We start from the raw sequence: 23,366 nt of genomic DNA on the forward strand, positions 1-23,366 counted from the left end.
CACATGACATTAACTTTGGCAGTGATAGCTGCACAGGCACAGCAGCAGCCATGCTGTACATACACACAGTGTTTTATATGAAGACGTCAGGTTCATCACCATGATGCTTGAGGAAAAGTGCATTTGATCCCTCTCCACCTTTCTGAAGTTCTTTTGCTCACTGACCGCCTCCTCAGAAGTCTGACTGCTGCATTTCCCCTCTTAACCGAGATGAATTTCATATTGCTGTTTTACCAGTTGCCATGGTGAGACCGAGACTTGTTTCGTGTGTTTGTTTACTTGCATGTATGTGTCTGTGTACACCGCAGCAGTATTTCAAGGCACATCATCTGGCACTAAAGCCGGCTGTCTAATTTAGGGGGAAATGGGCTTCCGTCTGAAAAGCATCCATATGACAGGCATTCATAATGTGTGTTTGCGCTCGTGTGTGTGTGTGTGTGTGTGTGTGTGTGTGTGTGTGTGTGTGTGTGTGTGTGTGTGTGTGTGTGTGTGTGTGTGTGTGTGTGTGTGTGTGTGTGTGTGTGTGTGTGTGTGTGTGTGTTTGTGAGTTAATAAAGGGATCATCCAGACCTTTGGCTGCAGGCTATTATGTTAATACAATCAATGGACAAAGAATTTCACTCATTTTATCTAAACACACATTTCCTCCTCTCCTCATCATTCTCTTGCTTCTCCTCCTCCTCTTCCCCTTTTTTTTTTGTCTGTTCACAGTCAGAAGATGTATTACGGCTTGTCCAACACACAGACACACACAGAAGGTCTTCCACCTGAGTCCCAGATTCTTGCTGCTGCTAATGCCCCCTTTACCTCACATTATTATGCATCTCTTTGCATAATGGCCCCTTCTCTCGCGCACACGCTGCCATCCAAAGATGGAGAATTCACTTTCTGACATTATATTAAAACTGCACACAGACACACATGCGCACACAGCCCTCATGACTAGCACAATATTAGCATACTATATACACACACAGGCACAAAGCCACTTCAACGAGTCAAGTAGCAGCCTTGCCCTAGCCATAGCTCTGATGTGCTTCACTTCCTGGCTCCCATTCAGAGGCATTAGAGCTCTCTACATTACAGAGACATGCTAATGATATCTGGTAATGCGCCACTGCAGCATTGACATGCAGAATGAGTTTGAACTCATACATGCATGCAAAACAGAGCGATAGACTGGTCTTGCATGAAGTCATGCTGACTCTTTTCTTAGTGTGTCTGTGGTTTTAAATGCTGTGTACGTTTGCTGGCTTGCATCGTTTTGATAGCCTGGATCAAACGTACGGCTGTTTGCCTTTTTCAGATTTCCGGGTGAGCATCTGTCAAATTCACGATTAGCTTGTCTATGTCAGTTATTGTACATATGGTTGTTTTTGTGTGTTTGACCAGCTTTCTAGCGCGTGCGTGTTGTGCTGCAGTGGTGGATGGAACGTTTGACCATTGAAATGTCGATTGAGTAAACAGCCTGTGTTTGTATGTGAAAACTGAGAGTCCAGAATGCAGATAATTGAAATTGTGTGCTCTCCCCATGTCTCTGCCTCCACACTCCTTCCTCCTCTCGTGCCCTCAGGGGCGGCTTGTTTAAAACCATTTGTATTGTCGCGATCTTGGAGCGCGTGCACTTGTATGCAGCTAAATTTGATGGTAAACGTTAGACTTAAGCTCCAATTAAGTTGGATGATGGTGTTTATGGTGCAATCACTGTGCTAAAACACCGATGCATCTCAAATTCCCCTCATTTGTACAAATCCTTAATAAAATCCAAAAATGTCTTGGATCAGGGGTGTCAAACATAAGGTCTGGGGGCTAGAATCAGCCCGCCAAAGACTCCAATCTGTCCCACTTGATGTCTTAGGCAGAGGGGCATAGATTTTAGACTTTTAACTTGTATATTCATGAGTTTTAGACCTTTTCCTGCCATTAAAGACCACCTCATTAATAGTATACCAAAGTAAATAAATAATAGATAAACAATGAGATGACAGAAATACAGATATACTTGAGATATATGTTTTTATGGTGGGTCCAAAGCATAAATTTTAATTATTACAGGACAGTCTGAGCCATTTTCTGTAATTTTACAAACCTGTTACTTACTTTTTAGTCCCAACATGTCACGCTAACAGATTTCTTCCATGTACTCCAGCAGTGTTTCAATATCATGTACAAAAACTGACACTGCTACATTTTTAAATGCTTTTGTCCAGCACGAGTCAATTTCCAGCTTCCAGTACAAAGGATGAAATGGTGAATATGATTAAAAAAATAAGAGCTTCTTAGCACACCTCCTTATTATTATTATTATTATTATTATTATTAATATATCCTTTAGTTAAACATGTAGCCTCATTGAGATCAAGGTCTTTCTTTCCAGAGAGACCTCAACCAAAGAAACATGCAAGGACTGAAACAGCTACATAATAAAAGGCCACATTTTACATGATCACACATTCAGAAAGAAATCTACGAGAGTCGTTGCAGATGGACAAAAATCTAATATTGGGAGCAGAGTGCACCGTGCAGTGACCTGCAAGTCTGTATTGTGGTCAGGAACATAAGAAAATGAACATAGCATGTTTATTTTTTTTAATTGGCTCTCATGCCCTGTATGGAAATATCTGTATTCATCATGGGTTTTCTACATTTATTCACATTTCCCTTCCTCTGTAAGTAATTACAAAGAGCAGGCGATAACCTGTTATCCAGGAAAACAACGGAGAGACTTGGAGAAAGAAAGGGGGGGAGAAATTTAGCCGATTGTTTTTCTGCTGCGGTGTTTCAGTGAGGATGAAAAGTTGACCTGAAAATGCAGGGCTGTGTACCAATCCATGTGGAAACTGTCTTTGCCAATTTATCCGCCTAAGCATGTGGACGGCTTTAATCATTCGGTCACTTCCTGGTGATGGCCTCTCTGATGAGAAACACATCAACCGTCTTTTCAAATCATACTTTGAATTTCTTCTTCTTTTTTTCTTTACACGTGGCTGGCATGTTTGAAAGAACTGTACACACACACGCACACGCACATTTATCAAAGGGGTACAGCATCCACTTGGAGGCGAGTGTTTATGTTACCACATGTGGGGCATTCCACGACTCCTCGCTCTCTAATTTTTGTTTATCCTGAAACCTTAAGGCTGCACACGAAAGCACGTGTGCTTTGAATGCTTAATGTACATCAACAGAGTTAAATTACCACCGGACTACTGAAATATTACTGAGGTTAAACATGTAGCCTAAGGACATGTGTGGTCTGCACTGCAGGGTTTAGCTCCTTAAATAGGCCTAAAACTTTATTTATTCTTTCAGGTGACTTCCATCGAGGGCGTTGTGGGTTCGTCGTTCGGTGTTTGGGCCATTTTGATTTGTTTACTTACATTGCTCGTCCTGTGTTTCCTCACAGATGGCACCCAGAGGAGCTGACTCTCGCCCTGACCACCAGTATGAAGAAATAGACCGACAGTACCTCACACAGCCCAGGTGAGACAGCTGTGTGTGTGTGCGCCTGTTTTATTCTTCAGAGCAGGAAATGAAGGGCTAACTTTTTGCCACTCCCTCCCTTTGTGTCTCCCCCACTCTCACAAGCGCACACTCACACAGAGCGCAGCACAGACTAATCCTCTTTGGAGCTTATAATTAAATCTGGAGTGTTTGCCTTGGGAGTGTCTACTCATCCCAGGAATAGGACTGATCAGCTCTCCAGAGAGCAGGGCACAGGCAGAAGGATGTCTCTCCCACAGACACACACAATTGTGGAGGATGGTTTGCTCCCATGCAGGATGTATAACCTCTAGTGTGGGTTTAATGGAATTGCACATTCCTCCTGTTTGCTTAACCGTGCTCTTGTCAAGCTATATAGCACATATACATTTGCCCAACCACGCCAGAATATTCACTGTCTTATGCGTGTAAGCGTGTGTATGCTCATGCTGAGCAAACGCCATTTTCGTGATGTTCGCGGCCCGGCAGCTAAGTGGAGCGTGGAGTGGCACTGCGCATGGAAAGCGAGAGGAGGAGAATGAGGAAAAGAGGGGACACCGGGATGGAGAGCAGGAGAGTGAGAAAAAGAGAACAGTCATTTCACGGGTTATTGCCCCTCCTGATATGACAGGCACCAGGGAGCGCAGACATCAGCACCAGCTCTGGGGGTACGAGGCGCACTGAGAATCTGAGAGAGAGAAAGCAAAGGAGAAAGAAGGACATAACCAAGCTGCACAGGGATAGAGAGATAATCCAGCTGTAACTAGGGGGACAAACCCAAATGGAGGCAGGTTGAAGGAGATTTGAATGACCTTTGATAGACCAAAGCTTCCCTTTTATTGCACTGTGATAATCCATCAGTCAGGTTAGCAAGTAAAAGTAAAACAACTTTAAGTCATTTCAGCATCTTGGATGTGTAGATTTGAATCTCCTTGGATTTGGAGTTTCTTGTTTGGCAACACTAGAAATTTGAAGATGCTTTATTGGGAACGTGAGTTTATCAGGAAAGCGTGAACGCTGTCCCAGCCAAGGATGAAATATTCCAACAATTACTGTTTCGCAGCACATGATAGTGTTAAAAGTCTAACTCTCAGCTCATAGGTGGATAAATAGATGGATAGATATCATAGACTAAAACTATTCTGGGAAATCTTGAGTCATTCCTGAGTCACTCAGAAGTTCAAAATAATACTCGGGCAGGGAAAGCATCAGTTTATATGCCGGGATGTGGAAAATGGTGGAATGATCTCCGGCACCAGAGAAGTGGAGATGCAATAGTGAATTGCTTCCAGCAATACTGCTAGCACAACTTCAGCTGTTCGCAAGCAGAGACAGCATGCTAACGCTAAGCTAGCTCAGAACCCAGAGTGATGATAAAGCTGAGTGCATGCTGACCCCAGCCCAGCAGCCAGAGCCTGAACTTCACAAGGTAACAGAAGCAGTGATGAGCAGTCTCGCTTGTAGCTTTATAGCCTCCATCTCTGTCTGCTCTACAGTAGAGTCGCTGTGATGATGTAATATGGCCTCAGGTTTATATTGTCAACTGGTAATTATGAGACAATGGGTTTCAGGTTGTTTTCACAGAGTAACACGAAAATAAAGTAACAAGTACTGTAACACATTACGTTTTCTGGCGAGTAATTAGTGAACATACTGGAGAAATGTGTCATACCTTACACTTTTTTTTTTTTTTTTGAGTGAAATGCCAACACTGACCTTAACAAATCAGCAACCACATTTGATTTTAGCTTGACCAATCTCCCACTCAAGACCGCCCCCTTGTGCACATCTGGACTCCTTCCAGCACAGCTGCTATTTTTAGATTGCTTTTTGTGCAATTTCATCATGAACCTCAAACTTTCTCCGAGCCCAAACATCCATTTCTGCATCAACCTGACCTGACTTTGATCAACCTGACCTGACTTTGACGTTGCCCCTGTCCTACAGTGAAATTCGAGATAAATGGCCATTGTTTTGACAAGTCCCTGGATCAGAATGAGTTGTCCGAGGAGTGATCTGAAAATAGCTGCAGCACTGCGCAAAGGGATGAACCTACAGAGGGAAACTGGCCATATTTTAATTACACAGATGGGCTGAGTCATTATAAATTGAGTATGTGGGTTTAGATGTTGGTCAGGCAAATCAAGCAATTTAAAGATCTTATGAAGTCTGGGAAATCTTACTATGTAATTATTCTCTATTTTCTGACATTTTTATTAAGGAAAACTTAATTAACCGATGATGAAAATAATCATTTGTACCGCCTTAGTGGTCTCTTGCTCTAAAATGTTTTTAGAGCATATAAATGATAATAACAGATGCTTTATATTAAAGTGGCCTCCATCAGATTCTCTGGCTTTCGTAATTAGACACAAACACAACAAGTGAGGTTCAAATAATGTTCATTACCTCGAGAAATTTCCCTCACTCTTATTTAACTTTCTTCATCTCCTCTTTGAAGTATTTTTGGGCCCAAGACCCATAGGATGTGATCCACTTGAAATGCATATGCTACAGTTAACACGCTTCTGGGGACATTTGAATCAGCAACAGAGCAAAAGAAAAAAAAAGCCAGAGCAACAAAAGGCAGAGGAGAAGTGCCAGATAGAGTTTGAACACTATTCAGACTCACATGTTTGTGTTTTTGTTTCTGATGTTTCTGTAAAGATAAATCGCGGCTCCTCGGTCCCCAAGAATCCTCTGACTCTCTCTAGCATAAATACCAAGGCGAGAGGAGGAGGGGGGCACAAATATGTTCCGGAATGTGCTTTATTTTTTCTTTCCTCCTCCTCCTCCTCCTCCCTCTTCTTCTTCTTCTTCTTTCTTTTCATCGTGAGGGGGAAAAACAGGAGAAAAAGGGAGAGCAGACACAGCAGTGAATTGAATGCATTTTTCAAAGTGGAGCTGAACTTTGTGCAAAATCCCCCCGGGGGCCGCCATTATTGAAAGCCATTTCCTCTCAAAATGAGTGCGGCTCCACCATTGGCCTGGCTCTCATTAGCATACATTTGGCCTGCCTTTGTGTGGAGCCGGCTGGGGCTGCAGCTGGAGGGGTGGGAGGGAAAGAGGTAAGTGTGTGGGTGTGTGTGCACAGATATTCCAGGAGATGTATAAAAGCATCTCACAGATGGGTGGATATGGAAAGGAGAGGTAGGAGTTAGGATCGGTGATGTGGAGGCATTAAGGGCTTCAGGTAGAAATTCAAATATTTCGCTTTCAGTCGTCGGTAACAGATTACAGTTTTCCAAATGAAAGCACTTAAGTTTAGAAGATGTTTCTTAATGTTTTTTCCAACTCTTGAATGTTTGTTGGCACTTTGTGGTTATTGTGTTGGGAAAATATGGGGCTTAGTGCTAAGGGCTACTGCATGGCAGCCAAGAACACAAGCTGAAGTCTGGCAAAGAGGATTTGGAAAGAGGGCTAGAAATGGCAGCATCGAGAGGTTTGCCCCAGGGGGAGGATAGTGCTGCTTTTGGCTCTTACCGCCCTCTCCACCGGCCATTAACGCTGGGGTGCAGCTCGACCTCCAGATTGCCCCCCGTGCTTTGGGAGGCACACACACACGAATGCCCAACACACATGCGACCATATGGAGAATATTAACATCATTACCAATTCAAAGCAGCAGGTCACAGGCGCGACGACCCAGCCCCGGGTTATCCAATCAGAGTGCCTTCATGACCCGTTTCCCCAAGGTGATTGGATTAGGTTGCCAGGTTGGCGTAGCAACGTTTATCTCCAGGGCTGATAATTGGCTGATTAATGTGCAGCCGATGGCCAGAGAGTCAAGAGAGCACAGGGCTTCAGTCAGGAACCACAGTGAAGCTTCTCTCACATGTGAACAATGGAAATTATCCACTGAGAAGGACACAGAGGTTGGGCAGTATGTTAAAAACTGTCCATCTGGCCACAATAACCCCAACAGTGTATTTGTGGAGGTGTGTGTGCCTCCCTTCCCTCACCAAAGGAAAACCAATAAAGGGCACCTCGTTGTCTCTTAAATGATCAAACAGGTGAGGGTAACACATGCTGCAAAATGGTCAGGGAACAACCTGTAACATGTGGTAGAGCTGAGCAGAAACTAGCAACAGTTGGACATAAGAATGTAGACATTTGTTCTACACTTCTTAGTAAGTGTAGGAGGAAGACGAAATTAAACGACCAAATTCAAACAACATTCACCGGTGTGAGACATGTTGGACTCATGAAGACCTCGAGCAAGTTCATCTCTCTGCACCTGTGTTTGCACTTAGCCGTTCTAAGGAGGTCCTCATGCTTGAATACTTGACAAGTGACTGAATCCTGTATGCTCTTAACAAGCACTCTCTGCTCCTCCTTAAAAACCAGGGGCCAACTTCTTGATTGTCCTTAGCATGCTGAGTATCCGCTGCTATGTGGGAAAGTGTCCCTTAAGGACTCTCAACTGACCCTCATGAAAAGTGCACATGCTCTGTTCCTGGCTTTACAGCCTCTTGGCTTTCTCCACCACGTTTCAGCACTTTTCACTCCGGTTATGTCCGGTTATTGTTGTTTTTTTTAACAAAGTACTGCACAAATGTCTTGTGCAAAACTTTAGTTTTTTTTTTAATTGTTTGTTGAAACGCAAGTCCTGTAAAAATTATGTTCCTCCTTCCTGTTGTCTGATTTTTGCAAGTTTTTCTCACTTGCATGCTTCAGATCATCAAAAAATGTTTTTATATTAGACAAAAATAACCCAAGTTACTACAAAATGCTGTTTTTATTATTATGATTAAATTTATTAAGGGAAAATAAGTAATTCAAACCTACAGGTGGCCTTGTGTGAAAAAGTAATTTCCCCCTAGAACTAATGACTTGTTGGGCCACCCTTGGTAGCGACAACTGTATTCAAGCGATTGTGATAGCTGGCAATGAGTCTTTCACATCACTGTAGAGAAATGCTGGCCCATTCATCTTTACAGAAGTGTTGTAATTCACCCACTGGAGGGTTTTCAGCATTAACAGCCTGTTGAAGGTCATGCCACAGCAGCTTAATCAGATTTAAGACTATAACTCCAAAAAACAGTATCTTTTTATTTTTTGAGTTATTCCGAGGTGGACTTGCTGGTGTGTTTTGGATCATTGTCCTGCTTCATAACCCATGAACTGCAGGACAGACTGATGAATTTCAGTGACTTTGTTTCTCAACAGTATCTGTGGCACGATATGTTGCTTTTTGAGATCTTTTTGCTCTACTTTACTTTGTCAGACAGGCTCTATTTAAGTGATTTCATGATTTAACAGTATTCAGGCCTGGATGTGACTGGTAGATTTGAGCTCAGCTTTTCAAAAAAATGGATAATCACAGCTAATTCATCATTTAAGAAGGAGGGCAATTGTTACTAGCAGCGTGTCACAAAACATGTTTGTTTGTTTTTTTGTCCAGTCTCTAAAAAAGGCCAATGATAGATAATGAGTATCTTTGCACTCATTTCAATAAATTGCTGCATTTATTTCCCATTTCCCCTGCAAGCTATAAACAAATGAGGGCTGGCTCAAGTGCTGAGCTAAAAGTACTGTATTAAACAATTGTCACATTTAATCACTTATTTCTGCCGCACTGTTATTTCTCCAGCTGGATATAAAACCTTCGAGTCCCGCGTCTCACACAGTCGCTCTGCAAGTGTATTATCATTTTACTGCAGTAATATTGTTAGCGCCTGAAGTTTTTGAGCTCCTGATGAATTTATACGGCCTTTTCAAGGTCAGTGGAGAAATGATATTTGTTGCTGTCCCTTCTTTATTAAACCTCAATTCAGCATCTGCCAGCTTCAGGAGCGATCACCTGTGTCCCACCCGCTGCCGTCCAGCTGTCGAATGACTCACTTTAAACTTCTCTAACTCATTTAAAGTATATTGTCTCCATAGGTCATTTCATTCCTCGGGTTCTAGAGAGTTCTTATTTCCGCTGTGCTTTTTTTCCTGCATTTGCCCCATAACAGCTGGTAATGGCTCAGTAACCGAGACGATTGGTTTAGAAGTTTGTGCGGCCCACCCCTCCCTCGCTTTATTGTTAAATAATACCAATAAATAAGCAGCCCAAGAGTATGGAAAGCTGTGTGTGTGTGTGTGTGTGTGTGTGTGTGGGTGTGTGTGTGTGTGTGTGTGTGTGTGTGTGTGTGTGTGTGTGTGTGTGTGTGTGTGTGTGTGTGTGTGTGTGTGTGTGTGTGGCACTGTGCGGGATTATTCGACTGATTTACCAAGAGGTGCACTGACCCTTCCCTTTTTTAGGGGGCCTTTAAGACGGAGTGGGCCCATTGGTGTGCAGAGGCAGAAATGTTTGTCCCGCTAACAGCGTTTGCGCTCAGACACGGAAAGCTGTAATGGAATCAGCAGCAGGAAATGAAGGGGCTTTAACCAGCTCTGTCGCACGCTCAGCCGAGGCACCGGCGGCTCTACCTGTTTACAATAACTCCACTTTTTCAGCTTTTCCCCCCTGATTCCATCAATCCTTTTGTCTGCATTCTTCCGTCACTTCTGTTTATACGTCTCTCACTTCTCTTTGTTTCTCTTCTGTTTTTCCCATCCCTCTCTCAGGCCCTGCGCACGAAGGGGGGAAATGAAATCATGGCATTATAAATAAAACAAAAGATATATACACTTTGATGCCACAGCGGTGCCTGTAAGCTCGGTGAGAAATACAAAGTCTGTCATGTACGAGTCTGCGTGACATTTAGTCCGCAAATGCAGACGGACAGGCGGGAGTCACCGTGAATTCAAATGCTCTCCTCTTTACTCAGAATAAAAGGGAATGCAATCCAGTGGACGCACTGATAGGGCTAATAGAGAAATGTGCTGCAGAGAGCCTAAAAGTTTCTGTGTTTAGTTAAAAAGAAATCCCACCTGCTTCTGCCATCAAGTGTTGCTTTACTGCTTTCCCCCTGCACGTCTCTGTTACCCTGCAGTACTGTCCAAGAACTAAATCCAACCTTTGACTGCCTCAGTAATAGCTTCTACTTTTGCTGCCATGGGAAACTGACTGTTTTGGGGGTTTTTTCTCTGGAGCAGCAGCAGCTAAATGCTTTGGATTTCAGACGAATAAATGATAGAGCCCAGATACATGACATCACCGTCACGATGAACAGGGGCACCGAATGTTGCTGCGACTTTTACCAAAGCGCCTGTTCTTAGTTTACATACAGCCTGTTGTGCCTGCTGCATCTTGTCTCTCCTCACCTTCTCATTGCTAACCCCAAGGTCCCGTTCTGCACCTGGACCCACCGTTACCTGTCACCGATACTGTACACACTCCTACTCCCCCCGGCCACCCATCCTCACTATATAGCAGCAGCGAGTGTAAACACGGGTCCATTTAAATAAAGCACGTGCGTGCAGGTGAGAGGCAATTTCGACCGCTGTTGTTGACATAGGCTGGTTTGATTAGCAGAGCTGCCTCAGCAGCCAGGACCAGAGTGGCTAATGGTTTCCTGTGCTGCGGGCCTGCTCTGTGTCGAACACTCAGCTCAGCACAGTGCCATTAGCGCTCCCACTCTGCGCACGTGCATGTGGACGAGGATGAATTTGGAGACTCTGGCAAATGCATCATACACTAATGAATATGTCAATCTGCTAAATATACTGTATTACATCCTTTAAATAAACAATCTTTACAATAACTGATGACCGGTCTGTTCGGACCAGAGGAAATAGTTTGGCTAAGGTCTCAACTTATCATAAAGAAACCTGAGAACGCAGGCACAGATGTCACTGCCTGATTTAAAGCCATTTCGGTCTGTTTGGGGTCTTATTTCTTCTAATTCTGCTGCTACCTCTGCAAATTATGACACAATAAACATTTTTACCCAGAAAAAGTGTGCGCAGACATTCATACGAATGACTGTGTGCGTGGGTGTGTTTGGCAGTGAGATGCAGCAGCTGGGGTTTTTTTTGTTCTTTCTTTTTTTTTAACAGAGCAATTAATGTATTTTGCATGCAACTCATGCCTGTTTGTCATCATTTGACTAACAGGTGAGCGCAAAAACCGGCAGATGTGCGAGCATATGTATCTGCATGCTCCCCTCATCTTCGCTATCCGAACATTAATAGATTCAATGTGCAAATGTCAGTCAGCTGACTTTTTTGTGAGATTGTGTCTGAGAGTTTGCAGACACTAACAGCCGTGTTTTCAGGAGACTGAGGCGTTACTTTGGCTTTCACTGCCGTCTTTTTGGTTCACGTCCCCTCAGTGAGAAGGGTCAGTGCAAAATAATCACTTGTAGTCTATGATGAATAGTTCCTCAGGCAAGTCACCTGTACAGTTCTATAAAGGACTGTGCACTTGGGGTGATTTGGTAAAAATTTCAATTGTTAAGAAAAAAAACCAGCCAGCTGCACGCAGTTATTTGTCCAGCTTGTATTGATGAAAACTGGCTTGTGGCTTATTGTGAGTTGAGAGCGGCGTCCTTGGCATTCTCGTGTTGAGAATAGGAGTTTCTGAGATTCTGTGAATACCTTACCACGTAACCCTGAAACAGAAGAGGTGCAGTTCCTTTTCCTTCTTTTTTATTACTCATAGATTTGTGGTTAAATCAGAGACCATATCTGGGGTGGGGGGTGTAAAATTGTGGGCTGTTCCATAATAGTTTACAGCTTTAAATAACAGAGGCCTCCTTTTATGGTATTTTATGATTTCTGAGAAAAGTACGCATTAGCGTAAATTATGCAAAACTTGTATTTCTAACTACTGTCCTTGGAGTTCACACCCTTTTTGTCCTTTACATAATACAAATTTACATTGAGTCCTTAAATTTACCTTTATTATCTACATGTTTTAAAGGTTATTTGTGATTAATGCAAATGTTATTGTACACAAGAGTGCTGTTTCTCCAACTTTAATCATACTTTTTGCCTTTTGGAGTCGGAGTGCGCGCGTGTCTGATATACACACATGGCTGTTTTCCAGCTGTTTAGTGTACAGCACTTATGACAAATGAGGGAGAGCAGGATGGTGAAAGTATGGGGGGTCTAATAAGGCACTGGCAGTTGGGGGTGTTAATAATTTCCTCCTTCCGCTTCCTAGGGGCAGGTGTAGGATAACCCCCTCACGCGCCTACCCCCATACACACATTCTTCGCCATCTTACGGCAGAAGCGATGTCTAAATGGCCACACTCTCTCACAGTCCCTCATGGATACTCCTGTTTTTCTTTCACTGCAGAATATGTAATCATATGCACTCCCAGCACAAATTCACATGCATAGCTATGGATGTAATATCCACTCTATCATTTTCTCTGTCTATCTCACACACACACTCACGCACACTCTCAGGCTCTCAGAGGGTGGTTGAGAGTGTGGTATATGGTGATGATGTTCTCAAAGTGTGAGTCAGATGTATTAGATGGCGTGTCATTACAGCTTTCCACTCCCGTGGTCCCCGTGGTTCACATCACACCTTGCACTGTTGCTCTATATAGACCTCAGAGGGACAGACGGGTGTCTCATCTGTCTCTCTGCCTGTCTCCTGCTAAACATAGCCTGTCTTTTTTTTTCTTTCAACGCAGACAGCCTTTTTCCACCTCACTTTACGCTGTCTCCATTTTCTCAAATTGTGAATGTATCACATTTGAAGAAAGTAACATTAAAATTAGATACAGTGTTTTGCTGGATTTCTAAATGGTTTCCACTCTTGTTCAAATAGAGACAACAGTCCTGTCCATACAGGAAGGGGGAAACAATTCATTGCTCTTGCTTTTTTTTTCACTTTGTATTGCATGAATTTGCCTCCTTTTCAGTTCCGCCTACTAGCAGAAATCTGAAAAATGAATAAAAGCTGCAGTGTCATGTTTCTTGGAATGCATGTGCAACAGGGTGAAGAACCCAGAACCATTTTTAGGCTGCCTAACTAAAAAAATAACAAACCCAAAGTCTGATGAGAGGAAGCAAATGCGGTCAGTAAAACAGGAGGCGCTATAAGCAGGAAGAGTGGGGAAACTGTGGTATCCCGACACTCAGTATACGTGTGTGTACAGCACGCAGTATGTCACTGATGTATAGAGATAGAAACATCCAAATGTCAGTTTTAGAAGTGCTGCAAGGTGAAAGCATTGTGACAGTGTGAAGCTTGTATATGGCTGAGATATAATTATGAGTAACATCAGGATGTTTGCAAGTGTCTCGACTAACGTTAGCAGCTTGCTAATTTAGCTTTTCAAGGCTAACTAGACATAAATGAGGGTGGAGACGAGAGGTGGCACACCATACAACCAGTGGCGAAGCTCCTTAGTGGATCATGCACATACCAAGACAACTGAGGTTTTGAAGTCGCTTGACTGCTAACCATTTGACGTTACTTTTTTGCTATTTTAGACATGGGACAGTAGAGGGTTAAGTCAGAGGTCGACAGCCCCTCAGCCCTTTAGTCCCTCAGCTGTTGCTCGTGCAAGCTTTAAAGAAAAAACAAAAAAAACTAATGTGACATCCACGCCCCACACATGTGCAGCTCTTTATCTCCCCATTTTTTTGGTAGGAGGGGCTAAAATGCCTATTTTGACACTCTTTTGGTGTTGAAGATTGCCAGCCCCTAGAGGAAAAAATGTGTATTCCCCAACCAGTTGGCGAGTGTTTCTAAAGTTGATGTCAGTCACTCTGAATCAGCTGCTAAAGCCTTAGATAGGCCTAGAAATTGTTCAGTGACACCCCAATAACCACCAGTCGCTAATGAAAAATATGCATTCCCTGACTGGTTGGCGAAAATCTTCTCGTGATTGTTTGGATCTCTGGCATCACCAATAGTTCACATGAAACACACCAACTTCTCTGCTTTTTACTACCATTCAGCTAGTAGCTACCAAGTGTTTGTAGTAAAGTCTGTGTCTTCCATGCAAACTGCACACATGTGTATCTACTAGTGACCAAAGCACTCACAAGGAGGATTTTGGTGCAGTACTCTGTTTGGCCAGTTTTGCCTGATAGCAGCCTCTAGAAACTTGTCCATGTAGGCTCTCAACCGTCCAAGATATGTTAAGCTTAATTATTTGAAATGATGGCAGCTGGACTTCTTTTTGGTTCGGGAAGACGTTTGGCCTCTCATCCAAGAGGCTTCTTCAGTTCAGAAACAACTGATGGATAGTCCCAAGTATTTAACCCCATGTGGGGGTCATTTTCTTCGAAGGGGCCCTGAGGCTTGTTGACCCACTATTAAATCATGCGAGTCATCACAGCCGAGGTGTGAAGGCTCTGTAAGACATTGCTCTGTCCCATCATCATATGAGCAGTTGGGGTCACTTGAGGCAAATTATGAGCAACCAATGGCCAAAAAGTCTGGGAAAGCAAAAATAAAAATGGACTTTTAAGTTATTTGCCTCATTAAAAGTGTCTGTTTCTTCTCCACTTGTGGTCGTTTTTAGAGTAGGGGGTATAATAAGTAATAAATAAGGATAACATAATGACAAATTGTACAAATAGATCAAACGTGACTTGGCACACTGTTAAATGTCATCTGTAAGTTACTGAGGCTACTGGCACCTTAATAATATCACTGCTACCACATTCAGTGGTAATAACAGCAGCCTGGCATGTACTAAATCACTCTTGAAAGTCTCCCATTCTCCTTTGTGACATTCATTCAGACCTGTTTATTTGTTCCACGTCGCAAGTGGAAAACTCTCATTTGCATGTGATGTTTTAATTTTATTTTTTTATTTTGACATTTCTAAAGTGTGTGTGAAACTTTCCTGACAGCTGAATGGAAACACACCTACTGTCTGCTTGTCTCTCGTTGTCATAAACTCCTTTCAAGCCAGATTAGCAGTGCTGGCAGAGCCCCTCTAATTGTCATTACCGACAGCAAACATTTTAATCCGGCAGGAATCTGCCATGTTTGGCATGTTTGGGTTTGTTTTGCTTTGAAATAAGTCAAAAGTAAGAGCTATGGAGGAAATTTCCCCTTTGTCCTGACTGAGCTGCAGCACAGGCATTATGCCGTTAGCGTGAGACGGGTTAATCGGTACACAAGAAAATCATTTTACATCTGAGTTAATGCAAGTTGTGTCTAAAACTCAACATTGTTGGCCTCTATTTTCTGTTTTTAGGCCTCACATTTCTTTTTCCGTCTCCCCGTATTCATTTGCTACGTTGCACACAAACAGGCCCATGAAGTGCGTTACATAAGTTATCAAGTAAACAGGGATCTCATTCTGACGCTTGGAATGTACAAACACGACCATGCACTCTTCTCTGGCTCGCGCTCTCTCGTTCACAATATTTTATTTAGCTCCACTAAATTCAATTATAATTCATGTGAAATTCAAATGTTGCATAAATCCAAAGTTGGTTGAGGACATTTCAGGTTACGACCACCCACAAAAACTCATACGGAGTTGAAGACGTCCACTCCCGTCCGTCTCCCAACCAGGCTGGAGCCAGCTGTGCGACCCAGGGATGAGAAATTCCCTAAGGGTCACCGAGGCCCATAGAAGCCCTAATCCCCCAGCTGCTTGACCGGACACACACACGGATACATGCTGTCAAATGGTGGTAGACAGTCACGTCATTACTAACACATCTATGTTTGCTTACATACAGTGCTTTCACAGCCTTAGAAGTAAAGGGTTTAACCAGTGTCCTTTACTGGTGTTGCCTGATTTCAGGTCTAATTGCCTGAAACCAGCAACTTTGTCATTATTAGGGGTTCAGTCAGTCATTGGAATGAGCAGTACAATTTGCCAAAGCACTTATCAATAAGTTGATTGGTGCTAACTTCTCTGGAACTGCTAATACTAGTCCTGTTCACTTCTATGTACAGGGTGGGCCATTTATATGGATACACCGTAATAACATGGGAATGGTTGGTGATATTAAAGTCTTGTTTGTGGCACATTAGTATATGTGAGGGGCAAACTCCTCAAGATGGGAGGTGACCATGGTGGCCATTTAGAAGTCGGCCATCTTGGATACAACTTTTGTTTTTTCAATAGGAAGAGGGTCATGTGACACATCGAACTTATTGGTAATGTCACAAGAAAAACAATGGTGTGCTTGGTTTCAACGTAACTTTATTCTTTCATGAGTTATTTACAAGTTTCTTTTTGTTCACAGCCATTGACATGTTGAAGAGGTTAACACGTGAGGAGCGGATCTAAATTGTGTTGATATGTGGTGAAAGCAGTAACCGGGTCATTGCAGCAGATTTCCATACAAGACACCCTACGAGACCACCCATCTCCCATGCTACAGTTAGCAAACTGCTTGCTAGGTTTCATGAAACTGGTTCAGTGTTGGATTTGCAAAAATGTGGATGCAAGAAACCTGTCACTAATGAAGAAACATCAGTGGCTGTCCTAGCTTCATTCAGCAAGAGCCCACAGCGTAGCACTCGCCGCATGTCACTGGAGAGTGGCATTAGTCAAACATCCCTCCGGCGGATATTAACTACTCACAAATGGCACCCTTACAAACTCCAGCTACTGCAGCATCTCAACGAGGATGACCCAGATCGGCGAACAGAATTTGCAGAATGGTCAAAACAAAAATTGGAACAGGACCCTCAGTTCACGCAGAAGATTTTGTTCAGTGATGAGGCAAACTTTTATGTGAATGGTGAAGTTAACAAACAAAACCGCTATTGGTCTGACACTAACTCGCATTGGATGGATCCCTCCAAGACTGCTGGAACAACAAAAGTGATGGTTTGGTGTGGTATATGGGGTATAACGATAGTGGGTCCATTCTTCATCAGTGGAAACCTCAAGGCCACTGGATATTTGAAATTGCTACATGATGATGTGTTTCCCTCTTTATGCACTGAAGCTGGCACGTTCCCTGAGTTTTTCCAGCAAGATGGTGCACCACCACATTATGGGTGCCAGGTCCGAGCATTCCTAGATGAACAGTTTCCTGGAAAGTGGATTGGTCATCGTGAGCCAGTTGAATGGCCCCCAGGGTCTCCCGATCTGACCCCCTTAGACTTTTATCTTTGGGGTCCTCTGAAGGCAATTGTCTAGATACGAGATGTGCAGCACTTGAAACTACGGATACTGGATGCCTGTGCTGGCATTTCTCCTGCGGTGTTGCTATCAGTGGGAGAAGAGGGTTGCACTGACAATCCAACACAATGGGCAGCACATTGAACACATTTTATAAGTGGTCAGAAACTTGTAAATAACTCATGAAAGAATAAAGTTACGTTGAAACCAAGCACACCATTGTTTTTCTTGTGACATTACCAATAAGTTTGATGTGTCCCATGGCCCCCTTCCTATGGGAGAAAAAAAAATAAAATGTTGTATCCAAGATGGCCGACTTCTAAATGGCCACCATGGTCACCACCCATCTTGAGGAGTTTGCCCCCTCACATATACTAATGTGCCACAAACAGGACTTTAATATCACCAACCATTCCCATGTTATTACGGTGTATCCATATAAATGGCCCACCCTGTAGATTCATAAAAAGGTAGCTCTGTGGTATATACCGCTACGGAGCAGGGGTAGCAGGCCATCCCAGCATCCAAGAGAACTCTATCGCTCCTACTTGAACTCTTAGAAAATGGACATGGCAGAATGAGATAATTTAACTATTTAGCTTTTAAAACTTTATACAGCTATAAATATTAGCACTGAAAATAAATGGATGTCAGCAAATCCAATTTTAGTGTAGCACTAAAGGGTTACTGTGATATTTGTTTGTTCTAATACTGCTTTGGCCTTATCTTAAAGAGGACCGAGGTGATTACATTTCCTGAATTGCTACTAAGCAGAGAGGTTATATAGGCGATGGAGAGACAAGTAAAGCCTAAAGGAGAAGAAGAGAAAGATGAATATGCTCGTCTGAAAGATGTGGAAATTGAAGATCGCAGAGGGAGGGAAAAAATAAGGAGCGATGAAAGAAGAACGGGGAAGCCAGCGGTGGTTCCTGTCTGTTTGGGTGGCCCTGAGCCGGATTGAGGACCCAGGTGTTCTCCCCCCTCTATCCACGTATCGCTCCATTCCTTCTCATCGCCTCCCCTGGTGGCCTTCGCCATTTAATCTGGATTAATGAGGAGGTTGACCTTCGGCTCGCTTCCTCTCTGTCTATCCTTTTCCATTCCTGCCTTGCAGAGCTTTCCAAGCAGGACTACGTTGTTTTTACCCACATTTTATTTCTGCTTCTCTCTCCCCCATGTCTTCATTTCATATTGTTTCTTTTTCTACTTCTCTGAATCTTCTCTCTCCTCTCTCTCTTTTCAACCCTATTTTGCTCTTTATCTCAAGCCTTGGCAGTGCAAGTCTTTGTGCATGTGCAACTCCATCTTGGCTCTACTGACTGACAAAGCAGTGCTGTTCATTGTTGGGACCACCTGTGTATCCTGTCGCACTGCTCTGTTTGGGTGGTCAAGCCTCGCAGCCCACGCTGTACTGATATACGGACACACACTTAGAGAAATTCACGTCACCGCAGTCCATGAATATCCTCATGGGAAGTCTGCAAAGGCACAAGTACAGACGCACACTCACTCACAACCAAGCTGTGCGCTACCCAATCTGTGGTGAGTGAGTCCTTCTAATTGGCCAGTCAACAGGTGCCGAGCTCGACTCATGGGAGTGGACAGAGGAGACGGAGGGATATGATTACAGAACAAGGGAAAGGCTAAGCTCAAGGCTTCTGTATAATAACTGCAGCAGGAGCCAGTTTTGAAGGGTGGGAAGTAAATATCTAAATCTGTTTGGCTGTTCTGTGTTGCTGATTGATATACCACCAGAGCATTTTGAACAATAGCCAGCACTGTGCTGCTCATGTGGCGGTCAGAGCAGTTCTTAAAGTAGCAAGTAGCAACATGTTTTCCATAATCAAGGAAGGAATTATGCCAGTGTTATAGTTTTCAAACTAGAGTGCATCATGTTGTGCCCACCTAGGTCCAAGTGTCATAAGTTTGTCATGTATATATTTCGTCATAGAGGCTGAACTACAGGCTCTGTGGAGACATATGTGCCTGCCAGTTATGTTGTTACCCCATGGTCTTGACCGTGTAGACCAAGGGTGGGGGAACTCCAGGCCTCAAGGAACAGTGTCCTGCAGCTTTTAGATGTGTCCTTGATCCACTTGGCGTAGACACTAAACTATGAGGGCATCAACTTTGCATCCCTGCTCCAAGAACACTGTGCAAATTAAGACAAAGAATAACAACTACAACTTTGTTTGTGATGTCCACACAACGAAAGTATCAAATACAGCCTACTGTATCTCAGTCTGAATCAGATTATTAATTTTCTTTGGCAACACACACTACTGATCTATGTACTGCCTCGTCTCTCTTGTCATGTCTTTGTTGAACTCACTGAGTAATTACTCACTGTGTTGGATGGAAAAGCACACGTAAAAAAGGGAGTGAACTCTGGATTTGATAACTAGTAGACTCTCTATTATCAGTAACAGCTTCAGTCAGTTTCCCATCAGTCTTGCACAATAATGAGGGGGAATTCTGGGTTATCAGTATTTTTGGGATGTATTGATTAAAAAGCCTTTGTAAGGTCATGTCACTGCATCTAATCCAGGTAAAGGTCAGAACTCCGGTAGAACTTTCTTCTATCTCTTGGGTCGTGCATCTTGTGGCTTTACACAACTTCTGTTAGTCTTTTCTTTTTGAGTAAAATCCCTTGGCGTAATGGTGATTCTGAAACCTTTGCAGCTTTTGTCTAATCCATCCACAGAACATGCTCCAGATCTTTGCATAACGTCTCCCACATGGACGGATGAACACCTAGGTCATACCTTTAGCTGATGTAGCGTTTTTAATGCTTCTTTTAAGGTATTGTGAAAGAAGTTGGGCTCAAGACATTGCCCAGTATTTAGTGAGAGCGCAGCTTTGTCAATAACTACCTCCTTAATGGGAACACGTGACTCAAGGTAACTTTTGAGACGTCTTTAGCACAAAGGTCCTTATGTAATCCTGAGTACTGATTTCTAGTAAAGGCATGTTTTGATCTAGAAATTGTGACTTAGATGAGCCACATTTTATAAGTAATCAATGTGAAGAATCCTGGAAGTTCCAAAGGATTTTTTGCAGCATATGAACATATGGTAAAAATGTGTAGTTTAAATGAGCTCATGTAGTATATTAAATTGTTCGGAAAGCAGAGATGTTTGCCAAAATGACTTTTATATAATTTGAATGCCAAAACGTATAATTTAAGATGTTGACAGTTCTCTTGCACCTCACCACTTTTATAAATAGGAGAGTTTCCCTTACAGCTAGGCTGCTGAAGACCTGACTTTTAGATTTGCTTACTCGCTCTAGCTTGACTTGTGTGTCACTCACCACTGGAAACAGCACATAAGACGGAAAACATTTGGACCCGAATGAAAGGTGATCAGCCCTCCCTTTTCTTTTCCCCTGTGTGTCTCTCTTCCCCCCCCCCCCCCCCCCCCCCCCCCTCTCGCACTTTCTCTCTAGTTCCCTCTCCAGTCTCACTCTCTCTCTCCTTCCGTCTCCCCGAGCCCCGCGGGTCGCCTTACCCTGGGGTTTAGCCCCTAATCACCCACAGCTAGTGGGGAGGGAACCGGAGACTTCCAGTTGGCTGCCTCGTTATTGCAGACCCGAGGGACACACATACACACATTCCTGCACACACGAGCTAAAAACACACACACACACAACCTCATATATGCTTACCAAGGCATTTGCTGTTATCTCTTGGCATCTCTCCATCCACGGCCTCCCCCCCACAAGTCATTCCTGCCAAGGCCGCAGCCTCGCCACATAAACTGAATAACAGAAGGCGGCTTACCACAAAGGAGGCCCAAATCTCTGGCACGTCCACATCTCCAAACCAGTTTAAACTAGTCTTAAATGTTGACATCTCTAGCCTGTTAACCATACATCTATATTTGTATGTAAAATGCATGTGTCTGTCCTGACTGTTGGCGTCTAACAATCCTGCAGCCAGGACTCAAACAGAGTTCTAACACCAACCATCTTTTTCCTTTCAGGAGGGATCCATATGATTACCCCACCCACTCCAGACCTGTGCCAAGAGATTCCGGCCCCAACCACTATCAGGACGCTCCAGGTGCGAGTAACTCGGGCCGTTTGCCAATCCCTCAGTTGAGCACCCAGCAGCCGCTCAACAATCCCCGCTACCACCCCTCTTCCCAGGCAGGACAGCAGCACCGTGCTGCCTTAAGACAGGACGTCCCTCCGTCACCCTCCGCAGGTCAAAGAGGGCGCCAGTACTACGACACCGTAGGGAGAAGAGACGGATACCGGCAAGCCAGCCCCGGCCGCTACACCAGCCCAGAGAGAAACCCTGCCGTCAAGGAGCGTTACAACAGCCCCGACCGCTATCGCTACGGTGACGAAAGACAGCCTGACCCAAGACGGAAGAATCCCATGATAGGCGCGGTTTAAAACCGTGCAAATGCAAGTAACATAAAGAGAGCGTGTTTGTGAAACATATCAGCTGTCACCTGGGCCGCCAGTGTGCATCAGTGAAATTTTTGCCATATTGATTCATGTAATCAGAAGCTGTAATGCAAAAAAAAAATAGGGCTTGTTTTTTTGAGAAAGGGAGATTTGTGTGTTGCGTGTTTGTTTCCAGCTGCGTGTATCTATTTGCTGGTGTGTCGCGGTGTATAAGAAGAGGACACAAGATTTTATGATGTCGAAATTAAATGAAGTTAAATATATTATATAGAGTAAACTCCGTGCCAAACGTATACAATCAAGTATATTGAAAGCTATGAAAGCAGAGCTGACTCGCATTTTGCACATGCTGATCAAGCTGAAGGAAATTAAAGAGGGATCACCTTGACCCGTCAGACTGCTCCAGCACAGAGAGACGGGAAGCTAAAGTGGACAAACCGGAAAAGGAAGTAACACCCCCTTCTTCTTGTCCTTGATGTTTAGTCGCTTGGACTTCCTTTACATTCTGCTAACACACTGCTTCGTCTGTTTTTTTTTTTTGTATTTTTACCTTTCCTTATCTGGACGTGGCTTACTCCGTGCTCATTAACTGTGTAACTGAATTTGCATATAAGATAAGTGATATTTTTGTAGCGCTTCTAATAAAATGTATAAATCTCGATCTGCTGCAGGCTCTTATGGTAAGCTCCTTGTAACTCGTGGAAGACATTAATGAAACATTTTATCCTTTTAACATATCACCGCTAAGAGTCACTGCACTGAAAACGAATTGTGTCAATGGTGGTTTGATTTAAACTTGCTGTCAAATAAGTGCACAACTTCTTTTTTTTTTTTTTTTTTTTTTTTTGTACAACTATTTTCCATTAAATATCTTGATAAATATTCTCAGGCTGTGCCACGTCATTTCATTTCATCACATTTCTGCTTCATTTCACCTGTTAGCTAGAGTACGCGTGTATGAAACACTCAGACTAAGACAACACCATGAGTCATGACTTTAAAAATTCATTATAATATCCAGCTTAATGTCTCTGAGCACAATCTCTAGATAAATTTGCCCTGTGAGATGACTGATAAGAGTAGCCAGCATTCCGATAATGACTAAATCATCTTCAACAATTGGAGGCAGGGAAATCTCCACTGGAAAATGATTACTGCCCAATTTGCTCTCAGAAATAAAGATGGCACTGATTGGTGAAATTAGACTTGAAATGGGGAATAATTAGTGTGGAGAAGGCTTTTTCTATCAGTTTAGGTTTAATTAGCATCGAGGCCCATAAGGACCGGGCCTCTCTGCGTTCCCCTGACCCTCTCCTGTCTGAACTGGAATAGACCTCCAAACAGACGAGCACAGGCAGATAAAAGCTGATCGATCCTTCTCTTTAAACCAGTTTTAAGCAAATTAACTATTTCCCAAAGACAGGAAACACATAAGACTTCAGAGGAGATGCAGCCTGTCTGACTAAGTACTAGTATAAACAAATGCTTACTTTGACACATATCATATATAGTAAGAAATGCAGTG

At 43.3% G+C, this 23,366-nt stretch overlaps 1 protein-coding gene across 2 annotated transcripts in view; it reads left to right on the forward strand.

Moving 5' to 3' along the window:
* LOC147302420 (partitioning defective 3 homolog B-like) overlaps positions 1-22,729 on the forward strand; it is a 200,050-nt gene extending 177,321 nt beyond the window's left edge. For both annotated transcript variants that reach the window (XM_086282053.1, XM_086282054.1), the window contains exons 23-24: positions 3,407-3,483; positions 21,409-22,729. In XM_086282053.1, the coding sequence (XP_086138179.1) occupies positions 3,407-3,483; positions 21,409-21,826 (495 nt within the window). In that variant the 3' untranslated portion in view covers positions 21,827-22,729. The remainder of the gene's footprint in view (positions 1-3,406; positions 3,484-21,408) is intronic.
* Positions 22,730-23,366: the final 637 nt, after the last annotated feature.

The sequence above is a fragment of the Aulonocara sp. 'chitande type north' Nkhata Bay genome, linkage group LG23 (assembly GCF_057382095.1).
Source record: "Aulonocara sp. 'chitande type north' Nkhata Bay isolate Kocher_YH1m ecotype deep benthic linkage group LG23, A_spYH_male_GT1.1, whole genome shotgun sequence".
Lineage (NCBI taxonomy): Eukaryota > Metazoa > Chordata > Actinopteri > Cichliformes > Cichlidae > Aulonocara > Aulonocara sp. 'chitande type north' Nkhata Bay.